Source organism: Myotis yumanensis, unplaced genomic scaffold, assembly GCF_028538775.1.
Source record: "Myotis yumanensis isolate MYYU_CA2020_CCGP unplaced genomic scaffold, mMyoYum1.0.hap1 SCAF_20, whole genome shotgun sequence".
Taxonomy (NCBI): Eukaryota; Metazoa; Chordata; class Mammalia; order Chiroptera; family Vespertilionidae; genus Myotis; species Myotis yumanensis.
In genome coordinates, this window is record NW_027223771.1 from 14669343 (window position 1) to 14685388 (window position 16046).

General features: G+C 48.2%; 1 protein-coding gene across 3 annotated transcripts in view; it reads left to right on the top strand.

Annotated features, from left to right (window-relative positions):
- The window catches only part of LOC138998350 (zinc finger protein 416-like), a 118607-nt gene that overhangs the window by 67545 nt on the left and 35016 nt on the right, over positions 1-16046 (top strand). For 2 of the 3 annotated variants that reach the window (XR_011469142.1, XM_070400422.1), the window contains exon 1: positions 6529-6755. The exons of the other annotated variant lie outside the window; for it this stretch is intronic. Coding sequence is in view for 1 of the 2 variants with exons in the window: in XM_070400422.1 (XP_070256523.1) it covers positions 6753-6755 (3 nt within the window). In the remaining variant the exon portion in view is untranslated. Of the gene's footprint in view, positions 1-6528; positions 6756-16046 lie in introns of those variants that run through there. 3 annotated transcript variants of the gene reach the window in all.

The window sequence follows — 16046 nt, forward strand, 5'->3', positions numbered from 1 at the left end:
TCAAATGGTCATTCCCTTTGCCTTCCGAGCCACCCACAATAATGACAATTCTAGTTTTTCTTCATCCCTGTGACCACATATGATGTTTAATTTTTTTAAATTGTTTGCCCAAAAATAAGTAGTATTAACTTGTTTTGTTTTAAATCAATTTCTCTAAGAAATTTTTATGGTGAGCATTTCTTTATGTATTTATAGACCCTGTCTTTATATTTTTTGTTGAAAAGTCTGATCAGAAACTTCTGCCAATTTTAAAAGGAATTTATGATTTAATCAATAGGAAGACAGTTCAGCATCTAAGACATCTGTTTTCACTCCACTCATTCCTCAAGGACTCAACAGATTTCTTTGCCATTTGGAACTATATGTTTTGAATACTGGAAGGAAAATTGTTTTTCTCAAATTGTATTCTACATACAATTTAAAGCCCAATTGCATGATACACTTATAAGATTAACTTGCATTGCTAACATTCTCCACCTTTCATTTTAAGTTAAAGCATGTAATAGTATATTAAGTGATGTTAAAGTTTATAGTATTTGTCAATTTTCCAGGTGTAAATACTATCATCATCATCAGCTTCAAACTTTCAAAGTCATAGCACTGAACATGGGCCTGCTAAGATATTTCAGTAGCAAATCATCATATTTTATTTCCAACTTACTGATACAGTAGGTATTAAACATGCTCAAGAACATTCAAAATAAAACTAGTGGACCGCCCTAACTGGTTTGGCTCAGTTGATAGGGGGTCGGCCTGCAGACTGAGGGGTCCCAGGTTTGATTCTGGTCAAGGGCATGTGCCTTGGTTGCGGGCACATCCCCAGTCGGTGGTGTGCAGGAGGCAGCTGATTGATGTTTCTCTCTCATCGATGTTTCTAACTCTCTATCCCTCTCCCTTCCTCTCTGTAAAAAATCAATAAAATATATTTTAAAAAACAAACAAATAAAAAACTAGTGGACCAATGCACAAAATTCATGTAAGAGTAGGCCTTCCTTCCCCCAGTTGTTGGCACTGGCTTCCCTCAAGCACCTGAGACCTGGGCTTCCCTCCAGCTTCTGGCACACAGGACATAGGCTTCCCTCTGGCTGCTGGCACCCAGGATCTGGGCTTCCCTCACAGAGGGAGGCCCCGCCCACCTGCCGCAGCCCAAAGGTCGGTGACCTGGGCCTCCCCCTGCGTGGCAATCGTGGGGCGATGGCCTGGCCCCTTGACCAATCACACCACACCCACCTTGGCTGGCCTGGCACCAGGGGGTGACATAGCGTGGTCCCGGATGGTCATCCTAATGGTGATTCTGCTGTTCAGCCATTCGGCCAATTTGCATATTATGCTTTTATTATATAGGACTAGAGGCCCAGTGCACAAAAATTTGTGCACTGCCGGGGGAGGGGGTGGGGGGGTGTCCCTCAGCCCCACTTGTGCCCTCTCACAGTCTGGGACCCCTCGGGAGATAACCACCTGCTGGCTTAGGCCTGCTCCCTGGGTGGCAGATGGCAGGCCCGATCCCTCGGTGCCTGCCCCGCCTCCCTGGGTCGAGCACATGGCAGGGCCGATCAGGCGTTGGGGCGCTGCCCAGGGTCGGGTTGCACACAGGACGCCCGGCCACCCCGGGTCCGGTCTCACACGGGATGCCCAGATGGAGGCTGGGCGGGCTGGCCAATCACTGCTGTACCACCCGGCTTCTCCGGGTTAGGTTGCACAGGGATGCCCGCCATCCCGGGTCACAGATAGCAGGCCTGGATGGTGGCAGGACAGGCAGGATGGCGCTGTCCCGCCCCACCACCCCAGGTCACAAATAGCAGGCCCAGATGGTGGCGGGGTGGGCAAGATGGCGCTGTCCCGCCCTGCCAGCAGTATGCAAATTAGCCTCCATCTTTGTTGGCGGTTAATTTGCATATCACGCTGATTAGCCCATGGGAGGCATAGCGAAGGTATGGTCAATTACCATGTTTGTCTATTATTAGATAGGATAGTAAAATAATTGGGAAGTGGCAAGTTTTAATCATTTTTTTAAACTTTGGTGTAAGTATAATTGATTTAAAATATACATCCAAAATATATATTTTTATTGATTTCAGAGAGGAAGGGAGGAGAGAGCAATAGAAATATCAATGATGAGAGAGAATTACTGATAGGCTGCCTCCTGCATGCCTCACAACAGGGATCCAGCCTACCACCTGAGCATGTGTCCTGACTTGAAATCCAACCATGACCTCAGATGTCATAGGTCAATGCTCAACCATTGAACCACACTGGTTGGGCTCTCCTAAGCTTTTAAGGCATCCTGCTCAATCTGCAACCAGGGCAGCAATGAGCAGTGACAACCTATCCTAGACTAATCTCCTGAACCTACACTCAAGGCCTCCTTTTCTCTGATTCTCCAGTGAGCTTATGGCAGCCCCTCTTTGGCTTGTTTATTTCCCACAATGTTTCTAGGAGCCAAAGGAGCCCTGCCTAGCCTCTCTTCTGTTCCTTGTTCTAAGCCCTAGTTTTTTTTTTTTCATTATTCCCAGCTTTAATAAATGTTCCATAAAAATCTTCTGAACTCATGTTGTAAAATCTTTTCTGCATGAATTCAAGAACTCAAACAGTACAGGCCAAGTTGAGGCATACCTGCTCCAGGCTGGTTCCTGTTCCCTAAAAGATATGCCTGGGACATTCTCTATAAAGACAGAGCAAGGCATGATTTTGCTCACAAGACTTGGAAGAAAACGTGGTGGCCCACAATCACTTTGTTGTTGTTGAGTCAAATCAATCTTAACACTGTTCATTTTAAAAATGTCTTTATTGATTATTTTGAGAGAAAGGGAGAGGAAGAAACATCAATGATGAGAGAGAATCATTGGCCAGCTGCCTCCTGCATTCTCCCTACTGGGATGGAGTCCCCACCCTAGGCATGTGCCTTGACCTGGAATCGAACCAGGGATATCTTGGTTCATGGGTACACGCCCAACCACTAAGCCACACTGGTTGTGCACACTCTTCTTTTTTATTATTGACTCTATTACAGATGTTCCAAGTTTTCCCAATACTCCTGCCCCATTTTCTCTCTCTACCCTGCCCCCACTGCTTCTAGTCCCTCACCACATTATTGTATATGTCCATGACCTATGCATATATGTATATACTATTTAAAAAATATTTTTATTGGTTTTAGAGGATGGAAAGAGAGGGAGAGATTAAAACATCAATGATGATAGAAAATCACTGATTAGCTGCCTCCTGCATCTCCCCATCCCCACTCTGGAATTTAAGCCTGCAACCCATGTATGTGCCCTGACCTGGAAAAGAACCAGTATCACATGACCTCATCATTTGTGGAATGTAATGAATAGCATAAATTGATGAACAAAAATAGATTCAGAGACATAAAAGCATCAAACAGACCATGAAACTTCAGAGAGAAGGTGGGGGTGGGGGCATTAAGAGATCAACCAAAGGACTTGTATGCAAGCATATAAGCTTAACCAATAGACACAGACAGTAGGGGGTTGAGTTCATGTGCTGGGGGTAGGGTTGCAGGGGAGAGGTCACTGAAGGAAAAAGTAGGCCTGTAATAATATATGTAATACTTTAAACAATAAGGAAATAAAAATAAGTAAGTAAATACCAAAAAAAAAGAAGAACCATACCTCCTGGTTCATTGGTCGAGGCTCAACCATTGAGCAACACCAGTTGGGCTACATTATCTTAAAATTTTAAAAAACACATGTATTTTTTTTCTTTTATTTTTTTCTTTTTATTTTTTTTGATTAATTAAATTTTTATTGTTAAGATTATTACATTTGTTCCTCTTTTTTCCCCCCATAGCTCTCCTCCACCCGGTTTCAACCCCACGCTCCGCCCTCACCCGCCCCCCACTGTCCTCATCCATAGGTGCACGATTTTTGTCCAGTCTCTTCCCGCATCCCCCACACCCCTTTCCCCCAAGATAGTCAGTCCACTCCCTTTCTATGCCCCTGATTCTATTATAATCACCAGTTTATTGTTCATCAGATTATTTATTCACTTGATTTTTAGATTCACTTGTTGATAGATGTGTATTTGTTGTTCATAATTTGTATCTATACCTTTTTCTTCTTCTTCCTCTTCTTAAAGGATACCTTTCAGCATTTCATATAATACTGGTTTGGTGGTGATGAACCCCTTTAGCTTTTCCTTATCTGTGAAGCTCTTTATCTGACCTTCAATTCTGAATGGTAGCTTTGCTGGATAAAGTAATCTTGGTTGTAGGTTCTTGGCATTCATCACTTGGAATATTTCTTGCCACTCCCTTCTGGCCTGCAAAGTTTCTGTTGAGAAATGAGCTGACAGTCATATGGGTACTCCCTTGTAGGTAACTGACTGTCTTTCTCTTGCTGCTTCTAGGATTCTCTCTTTGTCTTTTGCTCTTGGCATTTTAATTATGATGTGTTATGGTGTGGTCCTCTTTGGATTCCTTTTGTTTGGGGTTCTCTGCGCTTCCTGGACTTGTAAGTCTATTTCTTTCACCAGGTAGGGGAAGTTTCCTGTCATTATTTCTTCAAATAGGGTTTCAATATCTTGCTCTCTCTCTTCTTCTGGCACCCCTATAATTTGGATGTTGGTACGCTTGAAGCTGTCCCAGAGGCTCCTTACACTATCTTTGTATTTTTGGATTCTTATTTCATTTTGCTTTTCCAGTTGGGTGTTTTTTGCTTCTTCGTATTTCAAATCGTTGACTTGATTCTTGCAATCCTCTAGTCTGCTATTGGAACTCTGCGTAATATCCTTTATTTCAGTCAGTGTATGCTTAATTTCTAGTTGGTCCTTTTTCATAACCTCGAGGGCTTCACTAGATTTCTTGAGGGTCTCACTACATTTATCGGCGGTCTCACCAGACTTTTTGAGGGTCTTACTAAATTTATCGGCGGTTTCTAGAAAGTTCTTGAAAAACCTTAATAGTGTGGTTTTGAACTCTATATCCAGTCGTTTGCTTTCCTCCATTTCTGTCATTTGTGTCCTGTTTCTTTGTCTCCGCATTTTTTATGCTTCCCTGTGTTGGTAGAGTGGCTTTGTGTGCTAGGTGTCCTATAGGGCCCAGTGGCTCAGCCTCCCCAGTTTCCTGAGGTGGACACTCTTGGTGCACCCACTTTGTGAGCTTTGTGCACAGTCTTGTTGTAGTTAAGCCTTGATTGTTGTAGGTATCACTGGGATGAATTGAGCTCCAGGCCAATTGGCCGTGAGAGTCAGCTGTGTCTACAGTGGGAGAACTTCTGTGCTGAAGACACTCTTATGGGGCAAGACTTGCTTCAGTGGGGCTTTGGTGTTCACTGAGTCTGCCCCCTGGGTGTGTCCCTTATGGATCTGAGGAGTTGTAATCTGGATGGTCCTACTCTGACCACTGGGTACACTGGCTCTTGGATCTAAGGAGGTGCTAATTTAGCCTCTGCCTGAGGTTACCCAGCAGGAGCTATGAAGAGATCTGCAGATTCCTCTTCCTTGTTTGGGGTTTGGAGATGCCCAAATGAGGCCCAGCTGTGAAGCAATGAAAGCTGCTGTGGGGCCTTGGGCTTCTCTTGGAAGTTCTGGGTCTGTCTGGCCTACTGCAGTTTGTTAGGTAATTGTCAGATTGCAAAGGGCCAGGGCATTCATATGCAAAAGCCTCTGCCGCAGCTTGGGTGGGGCGGGGTCTTGGGATCAACACGGTGAAGCAAGCAGCTATGGCTTATCCTTAGCCCTGCCCTAAGGGGCCCTGTGTCTCAGTGTCCCAGTAATTGCTGCAAGCACCTTTGAGAGAAAGCTGCCCTTGAGTTCAGAGTTCTGCCTGCTGCCAGACCGTCCAGTCTCTCCCTGCACAAGTCCGCGTCCCCAGAGTCTTCCGGAACCGGAGTTCAGAGCAGTCAGGGGCCTGTGACTCCCTCCCGATTCAAAAAGACAGCCGAGTCCTCAGTCGCCAGCCCTTGCCTCATGGGCCTCTGTACCTCTGCACTCCACCTCCACAGCTCCTCTGAGTCTCAGTGTGCTTTTCTCTTTCCTTCTAGTTGTAGAATTTCCACTCAGCCAGCCTTCCTGTAGTTCTGGATGATGTCCGTTTTGTCTTTTAGTTGTATTTTTGAATTTGTTGTGGGAGGCAGCAATTTCCGGTGTTTACCTATGCTGCCATCTTGGTTTCTTCTAATACATGTATTTTTTATTGTTGATAGTATTATCAATGTCTCCCATTTCCCCCCTGGGGTATATATTCTTTGGTGGATCTCTTTGCATTCTTTTCCACTCTCTTCACCTTGGAGGTGTCAGTCTGTTCCAGTTAGCCAGGCGTTTGATCTCATCTTGTCCCTCCCCAGGCATCACTTACTGTGCTACAACACTTTTATTCACCAAGTCATTGGCTGGGATGCTAGTATTCACCTGGGCAGTGCAGTGGAGAAAACTACATTACCCAGAAGGAAATGCGCTCAAGTGGGCGGAGCTAAAGGGCATTTGGTGTTTGTGCATCCAGTTAGGGCGGGACTTCCTGCTTCCTCCTAGTAGTCATTTTAACATCTTAGGTCTTTGTTCACAGATTAACAGGCTTCAGGGCGCTGCCGGTGAGGAGGAGGAGGCCTGGGAGGCAGCGCGCCTGCTGTGCGGGGTGTGTCTGAGGCTCCTTGAGCCCAACAGCCCTAGATTGGCGTCCCCGTGCCTCCCGGACTCCTCTCTGCTCACAGCGTCCCCGCAGCCTGACCCCATTTCCCCCTCCAGCCTTGGGGACCGGCCTCTCAGGTCCCGCCGCCCAGGTCCCAGCGCTCAGAATGGTGAGTCCCTCGTGGGTGACACATGGCTGTTGGGGGAAGAGGGTGAAAGGCTGCAGTGCCGCCTTGTGAGGACGTGATGGTGCGACTGAGCAGGGAGGACTCGGGAACCGGGCCTGTTGTGGGTGTAAAGGCAACAAAGACATGAGGTGAGGTTTTGCAGGAGGAGTTTTACTTTCATTCTCAGAACGCTGGGGCCATAGATATTAGGTTCGCGAAAGGAGGAACACAAGGGCCAAAAAGGGAGAAGAATTATGGATTTATTAGGCCACCTGGAAGGCTCGAAAACGGTCCTGTTGAGGGACTTGGGAGGTAGAAGCTGGTCCCGAGGCTGCCACAGCGTCACTTGTCTGCTTTTGCTGCTTTTCTGGGCCTGGAGCTGAAATGCAACTGAGACCTAGATGTGATCCTTAGGGAGGAAAAGGTCAGGGGTCTTAGTTACCTGACTAGTTATTTGCTAGGGGAAGGGAGGTTACCCTAGGGGAGAGGGTCTTGTTTTCCCAGTTTTTGCCATTGCTAGCATCTGGAGCTTTCTTGTAGGTCCTGAGACAAGATTTCCAAATAGGATACAGCAGTGCTGAGGTCCCCTATATGATGCAAAGAGTCATTAGGAGAGGGATTATCTGAACTGCCCTTTTGTGTCGGATATGGTCGGTAAAAACTGATTTGGGGGGGCTACATCTACATTGGGTGAGCAATAGATGAGGGTAAGGCGGAGTCTGGTGGCTGTAATAGGGGACTCCAGCTCACGTGATGGAGGTGTTCCGGGGATGGGTTTTAATCTGGAAAGGTGGAACCATGGGGTTTGCTCTGATAGTTTAGCTGCAGTGGGGTGGTTAGGAGTACCTGCTAGGGCCTTGTCATTGAGGCTGTAAATTATTTGATGGGTGGGTTTCCTTTAGGAGGACACAGTCCCCTGGCTGTAGAGGAGTAGGAAGATGTCTCCCATAGAAGGTGGAGGCAGGACTTGATCAGCATGTTCTCTCAGTTACTGTTGGATGAGATTTTTAAATGGGGACATAGTCTCTGATGGGGGTCTCTGTGGAGGGAAGTTTTCTAATAAGAATGGTCTTCCATACATGAGTTCAAAGGGACTAAGAAAGGAGTGTGCATGGGGGAGGGGGATTGCCCTGATGTGCAGAAAGGGTAGAGTTAGGAGAGTAGTTTAAGGATCTTTAGTTTCGAGAGTTAATTTAGTTAGGTAGGACTTCATTAAGGAATTTGCCTTTTCTACCTAGCCTGAAGATTGGGGCTGGTGGGGGGTGGGGGTGGGGCGTGTATATTCCATAGGATGTTCAGAGTGGAGGAGACCTGTTGAGTTATTTGAGATATGAAAGCAGGTCCATTGTCTCATTGTAATGAAGTGGGTGGGCCGAATATTGGAATGATATGCTGAATGGGAGCTTGTGTGACCTTGAGGACTTTTCAGATGCAATGGGGAATGCTTCTACCCAGCCTGAGAAGGTATCCATGAGGGTTAAGAGCCATATAAATATATATATATATTTCCCAAAATTCATGGAAGAAGTAATTATGATAGAAAACACAGGTTTATAATTAAAAATTATATTATTGATTTTTTACAGAGAGGAAGGGAGAGGGATAGAGAGCCAGAAACATCGATGAGAGAGAAACATCGATCAGCTGCCTCCTGCACACCCCCCACTGGGGATGTGCCCACAACCAGGTTACATGCCCTTGACCGGAATCGAGCCTGGGACCCTTGAGTCGCAGGCCGACGTTCTATCCACTGAGCCAAACTGGTTAGGGCTAAAAATTGTAAATTTTTTATTGATTCATAAAGTATACAGTATAGGGTTATGTATGGAATAGCACATTGGGTAGAAGGCTTCCACGGCTTTGCTGGCATATACGCAAAGCCATGGTCTTCGTTCATCTTCATTGTCCCTGCTCCTGGGCCATAATTGGTACTTGGTAATGCTTATCAAATTGAAGGGATTGAAATAAAAGGGCAACAGATATTAGAATCTAATTCAATAAACCAAATAAAATTAGGCTTTTATTTTTTGTTGTTGCTGTTGTTAATGCTCACGCAAAATTTAAATCTTGGGTGAATTTTGCAACACCCTTTACATATATGTGTGTGTGTGTGTGTGTGTGTGTGTGTGTATTAGTGGCCTGGTGCATGAAATTTGTGCATGGGATGGGGAGGGGTGTTCCTCAACCCGGCCTGCACCCTCTCCAATCTGGGACCCCTCAAAGGATGCCCTACTGCTGGTTTACAGGGATCGGGCCTAAATCAGCAGTCAGACATCCCTCTCACAATCCGGGACTGCTGGCTCCTAACCACTCACCTGCCTGCCTGCCGGCCTGCTCGCCCCCAACTGCCCCCCCCGCTAGCCTGCTCGCCCTCACCTTCCCTCGCCACTGGCCTGCTTCCCCCTAACTGCCTCCCTGTGGTCCTGATCACCTCCAACTGACCCCCACTGATGGCCTGCTTGCCCCCAACAGGCCCCGCTGCTGGTCTACTTACCCCCAATGGCCCCACCCCCCACCAGGCTGATCACCCACAACTGCCCTCCCCGTCTTGGCCTCTAACCGCCTCTACCTCAGCCCTGCCACCATGGCTTTGTCCAGAAGGACGTCAGGAAGGTCTCCTGGAAGGTTTCCCAGTCTACTTAGCATATTACCCTTTTATTAGTATAGATAGAGGCCTGGTGCACGGGTGGGGTCCAGCTGATTTGCCCTGAAGGGTGTCCAGAATCGGCGTGGGGGTCCTGCTGGAGTGCCTGGCCAGCTTGGATGAGGGGCTGAGGGCCGTTTTCAGGCTGGCCACACCCCCTTCAGGCTGGGGGTCCCCACTGGGGTGCCTGGCCAGCCTGGGTGAGGGGCTGATGGCTGTTTGCAGGCTGGCCAAGCCCTACAGCGGGGACCCTCACCCCATGTGGGTGTGGCCAGCCTGGGTGAGGGGCTTTGGGCCATTTTCAGGCTGGCCACATCCCCCGGCGACCCAAGCTCCCAGGCTCTCCTTTCTTTTTTCTTTTTTTTAAAGTGCCTCCTTGAGCGGAGGCCAGGACAGGCTGGAAGCAGGTATCTGGGATTTATTTATCTTCTATAATTGAAATTTTGTAGCCTTGAGCAGAGCCCAGGGTCAGCTAAGGTAGGTGGGAAGCTTGGCTTTCTCCATTGCCGGGGGCAACCCAAGCCTCCTGCTCGCTCCAGCTCCATGGCCGCCATCTTAGTTGAGTTAATTGGCATACTCGCTCCTGATTGACTGGTGGGTGTGGCTTGTGGGTGAGCAGAGTGGTGGAGTGATGGTTAATTTGCATGTTTCTCTTTTATTAGTGTAGAGATATATTTAAAATATATATAAAATATATTTTAAATAGGAAACATGTGAGTGAAGTCAATTTGCCAGTCTTGTCCAGTGATTTGGCCCTTGCCTGATGAGTGGGCAAAGAAGGGGGTCTAATCTAACCTGGCCTTGGGGAGATACTGAGTGACAAGTAGAACAGGTTCTAGAGATATCTTGCAGTAGGAAGGCTAGGCTAGGACATGTGATGAGGGGTTGTAGGAGTTGTAAATGTATCCTACACGTAGGGAATTATGAATAGCCCGTAAGATATCATGGGCCTGTCCCTGGGGAAGGATATATTTTCCCTGAAATTTTAACCATGGATCTTCCTGCATAGCCCCAAGAGCTACTAGGGGACTGAAGTTCCTCTGGAGAGTATTTGGGTGTTATATGGGGTGTAGCTAAGAGTTGGGGAGACGGAGGCTTCCTCTGAGCTGCTGCTTGGCCTCCTGGTCTGCTTTGTTCCCTTTATTGGATCATTCCTTTGCATTGTATGGCTTTTAAGAAGGCGAGAAAAGGGGAGAGAGGTTCCTAAATACCAAGCAGGAAGACCTGTTGAGGCTTTCAATGATAGTGTCAAGGACTGGGAGTGAGCGGTGGAAATGAAGAAAGTCTAGGCTCTGCCCTGACTGGTTTGGCTCAGTGGATAGAGCATTGGCCTACAGACTGAAGGGTCCCTTGATTCCAGTCAAGGGCATATACCTTGGTTGTGGGCACATCCCCAGTAGGGGGTGTGCAGGAAGCAGCAGATGGTGTTTCTAACTCTCTATCCCTCTCTCTTCCTCTCTATAAAAAAATCAACAAAATATATTAAAAAAATAAAGCCTAGGCTCAAATATAAGGACTTAAGCCACAGGAGAGCCTGGGTGGGCCTACTTTAGCTTACTAAGGGAGAAGGGGTCCCTTTGGACATCAGGGGTGATCAGGTCCTGACTCACTGGACAACACAAACCTTTTACCCCTTCACAAATAACACATTTTAAACACACTCTTACTTTCAAGAAAATATACATTCAACAAAGTACAAGAGACCTTCTGTAATAAAAAACTAAGAGCAAGTCAATTAAAATGTGCCAAGCAGTTGATGTTTCAGTATTTCATGCTATTTTAAAATATTTAGTATTTATCATTTAACCAAACAATGCTCTAAAGCCTTTAAGTTACCAAAGACTTTGGAAAATTATGTGTAGGCACATGAGGCTGGAGAAAAGGCAGGGGATGGAGGGAGCACGCCCTGCAGCCTGTTCCCAGGCTTCCAGCTGCTTGGATTTGAAACTGCCACATTTTGCCCTAATCAATTTGGCTGAGTGGATATAGCTTTGGCCTGCGGACAGAATGGTCCCCAGTTTTATTCCGGCCAAGGACAAATGCCCGGGTTGCAGGCTCGATTCCCAGTAGGGGACGTGCCGGAGACAGATGATCAATGATTGTCTCTCATCATTGATGTTTCTATCTCTCTTCCTCTCCCTTCCTCTCTGAAATCAATAATGAAATATGTGTGTGTGTGTGTGTGTGTGTGTGTGTGTGTGTGTGTTTAATTTAAGAACTCTTAAAGAAAAAAAAAACAAACAAAATGCCACATTTTCCCTTAGAGATAACATGTAAGGTTTGGGTTATAATGAGTTCAGTTTCTGATGGTAGCTGGACTGTGAAGTAGGGTTCCTAGTTTTGCAGTAAAGCAAGTTGTTCTTTGGGAATGGTGGGGTGGGGTGGGGTGGATGAAAAGGCACTGAGGTGAGAGCAGTTTTCAGAGCATTAAAGGGATGAGAATGCTGGCCTTGGGATCTAAAGGATCAGTCAGGGGGTCTCTTCACCACATTATGTCATAGAGGAGTTTTGTGAGAAGACTGAAATTGGCAACTCAGAGGTGAGAATACCCAGCAAGTCTGTGAAAGGAGAATATTTCTTGTTCAGAGGAAGGAACAGTCATGGAGGAGATAAGGCATTTACATTCTAAGGAATGTCATGGCTTTGTGGGCTGAGAGGGAAACTGAGGTAGGTTGACTGTCATTTGGGACAACTGGGTTTTATGAGGGAATGCGCTGTAGCCCTGGTTGGGCACCGAGGTAGAATGAGAAAAGAGTTGATGGGGGTATTTAGTAAGATGCAGTGTAGAGGTGAGGTGGCTAATGGCTGTGAGACTAATCCGTCAATCCCCATAATAGAGACTGAGGAGGAGCCAGGGTCCCCAGAAATTCCGGGAAGGCAGAATAAGTGGCCCCATTGTCAATTAAAATGGAGATGGGCTTACCTGCCACCACATCATTACCCGAGACTCTGTCCTGGTGATGTAAGTCCATGGAGCCCTGTTAGGGCCTGGGCAGCTTCAGCCTTTGGCGGCCAGTCCAGAGGAGGTATGGGAGATCCAAAGTGGATCCAGAGGGTGGCCTTGCTGGGCTGGCTGATGTCCGACCTGGAGGGGCCAGATTGCAGTCTGATTTCCACTGGCTTTCCCTTCCACACTGTGGGCAGGGCCCAGGCGGGGGTCTCAGGTTTGAGCAGGACTTGGTCCAGTGTCCTTCCTTGTTGCATTTGAAGCATGGGCCTAGAAGAGGCTTACCCCCTGACTTACCCTCGGTTGGAGGACCAGCACTTCATTTGGGGTTCGTGAGAGTGGTGGCTAGGAGCTAAAAGGCCTTCATCTGGACCTCGCTCAGCCTTGGCCTAATCTGACCTTGTTTTTTGGATTTGGGTCTCCTCGTCTCTATTATTAAAGACCTTAATGATCAGGTTAGTGAGGTCTTTTGAGAGGTTTGTGACCTTTGTCTATTTTTTGAAGGCTATGGTGTATGTCCGGGGCTGATTTTTTATCTAATAAAAGAGTAATATGCAAATTGACCATCACTCCAACACACAAGATGGCTGCCTGCATGTGGACACAAGAAGACCTGCAGGGGAGGGCAGTTGTGGGAAATCAGGCCAGCAGGAAAGGGCAGTTGGGGGTGACCAGGCCTGCAGGGGATGACAGTTGGGGGGACCCAGGCCTGCAGGGGAGGACAGTAGGGGAACCCAGGCCTGCAGGAGAGGACAGTTGGAACCCAGGCCTGCAGGAGAGAACAGTTGGGGGGACCCAGGCCTGCAGGGGAGGACAGTTGGGGGTATCCAGGTTTGCAGGGGAGGGCAGTTGGGTGGAACCAGGTCTGTAGGGGAGGGCAGTTGGGGGGAACCAGGCCTGCAGGGGAGCACAGTTGGGGGGAACCAGCCCTGCAGGGGATTACTGTTGGGGGAACCCAGGCCAGCAGGGGACAGTTGGGGGAACCAGGTCTGCAGGGTAGAGCAGTTGGGGGGACCCAGGCCTACAGGGGAGGACAGTTGGGGGACCCAGGCCAGCAGGGGAGGACAGTTGGGGAGACCCAGGCCTCCAGGGGAGGGCAGTTGGGAGGGACCCAGGCCTGCAGGAGAAGACTTTTGGGGGGACCCAGGCCTGCAGGGGAAGACTTTTGGGGGGAACCAAGCCAGCAGGGGAGGACAGTTGGGGGGACCCAGGTCTGCAGGGGAGGGCAGTTGGGGGTGACCAGGCCTGCAGGGAAGGGCAGTTGGGGGGACCCAGGCTTGTAGGGTAGAGCAGTTGGGGGACCCAGGCCTGCAGGGGAGGACAGTTGGGGGGACTCAGGCCTGCAGAGGAGAGTTAGGTGTCGATCAGGCTGGCAGGGGAGTGGTTAGGGGTGATCAGGCTGGCAGGCAGAAGCAGTTAGGGGCAGTCAGGCAGGCAGGCGAGCAGTTGGGAGCTAGCAGTCCTGGATTGTGAGAAGGATGTCTGACTGCCCTTTTAGGCCTGATCCCTAGTAATGGGATCTGGCCTTAAAAGGCAGTTGGACATTCCTCGAGGGGTCCCAGATTGGAGAAGGTGAAGGCTGGGCTGAGGGACAGACACCCCCATGCACGAATTTCGTGCACTGGGTCCCTAGTTGGGATATAAAATGGGTGTTCAGAAGAAGGGCTCCCCCTGGGGAGGTGGGCTCAAAGGTGGTAAATTTGTGTAAGGCGTCTGTGAGGCAGGAGAAGAGGAAAGCTGGGTTTTCATCAGGGCCCTGAGTGATTTCAATAAGTTCGTCATCATTGACTGCTTTATGGGCAGTCTTTTTGAGTCTGACAGTGAGACAGGCTACATAGCTTGCACCCTGGAGAATTGACCTGCTAGTCCCATCTTGGCTCAGTTTGGAGGATTGCGTTAGCGCCAGCCTGGTTTGCCACCTAGTCCTGTATATGGAGGGCACACCATGGTCCTGAGCTACTAGTCAGATGTGCTCCTTATCCTCTGGGGTTAGAGAGGACGACAGGATGACTTAGATGTCATGCCAGGTCAGGTCATAATACTGGGTCAGGTACTTAAATTCCTTAGTAAAGGTGGTCGGGTTGGTGGGAAAAGACCTGAGATGCCTCTCAATTTGTGCGAGGTCAGACATGGAAAATGGGATGTGTACCCAGACAATACCCTCAGTTCCTGCTCCTTCTCTCAGGGGTAGAATGGGTGTAGGAATAGAAGCAGCTGTTGAGAAAGGCAGTATTAGGGAGGCCTGAGAGCAAATGTTAGGTGGGTAAAGGCTTTATTGGAGCTTGAGTTCTTGGGATTTGGGCTCTCAGGGGCTGGGGGAGAAGGTGGTTGCTAGTTAGGAGGGTCTGGGTTTTGGGAATCTACTCAGGTGAGGGAAGTGATGTGTAAGGAGATGGAGGTCAGTGGTTTGCTGGTTCAAAAGTAGCTTCAGAATCAGAAGTGTTAGGGGTATGATGTTTTGTGTGAAGGAGAAAGATTTGATGGGTAGAGCAGAACTGAGAGAGAGGATTGGGACTAGAGGGTGAAAAAAGCCTGGACATAGGGAATTTCTGACCATTTTCCATTGCAGTGACAGCAATTATCTGAATTGTGCAATGCATTAAGATTAAAAGTGTCGTTTTTAGGCCATTGAGACTTCTCATCTAGTTTATATTGTGGGCAAACAGTGTTACAAAATAAAATGAGGTAGTTGGGCATGATCTCCCCCGTGAGTGTGCAAAGGAGTGTGGTGTGGCCCACGAGAGAGGAAGGGTGAGTGACAGACCACAAATCCAAAGGTGATTGTTTAGGGCAGGCACCCCATAGTTAAACCATGAATCATGAGAGGTGATCCTCTGGACTAGGCGCCCCCCAATCCATAAGGACCCAAAGCGAAGTGGCTGAGGAGTCTTCTGGCCTAGCTCTAGGACTTTTGAGACAAGAGACTTTCAAGAAGTTAGTGAGAGAGAGTGGGCAGAAGACTCCAGATGGAAATTGTGGATTGTCACGCACCTAGAGAAGATTGGCTGGTGTGGGATGGAGGGTCAGCAATGGAGAAGAGGTTTTGATTCGTTGTCCTCCTTGGCTGGCTTGGGAGGGTCCATAAGGGAGAGAGGCCTAATCGAGGCAAGCAATCGAGTCATCTGAATAGTATTTGGAGGTAAGCCCAGGTTGAACTGCCACTGCCTGTTGCTTTCCGAATAGCAAACTTAGGGTGACTGACTGAAGCTGGGGCAATGGCTCCCCATCCCCATAGAGCTCTCCTGCATTTTGGCACCAGATGTTAGGGTCTCCGAAGGAGGAATGTATGAGGCCAAAAAGCGTGAAGAATTATGAATTTACTAGATTTCCGATGCATGAAATTCATGCAAAAGTAGGCCTTCCTACCCCTGGCTGCCAGCATTCGGGCTTCCCTCTCAATGGCCGCCGGCAGGCACCCTGCACTCAAGCTTCCCTCACAGACCTGGCTTCGTCCAGAAGGACGTCTGGTCTAATTAGCATATTACACTTTTATTATTATAGATTAGGTCATCTGTATAACCAGAAAGGCTGAACCCCAAAATGGCACCAGCATCCAAAGACAAGGAGTCAGCGGTTTTAAAGGACTCTAAGCGGGCTTTTACTGGGTGGAGAATTCTCTGTGCAGGTCTGGATTCTGGGAATCTCCAGAGGGGAGAGAGAATGGTCTTAGCAAGTAGAATGTGGTCTAAGCAAGTGAAATGTC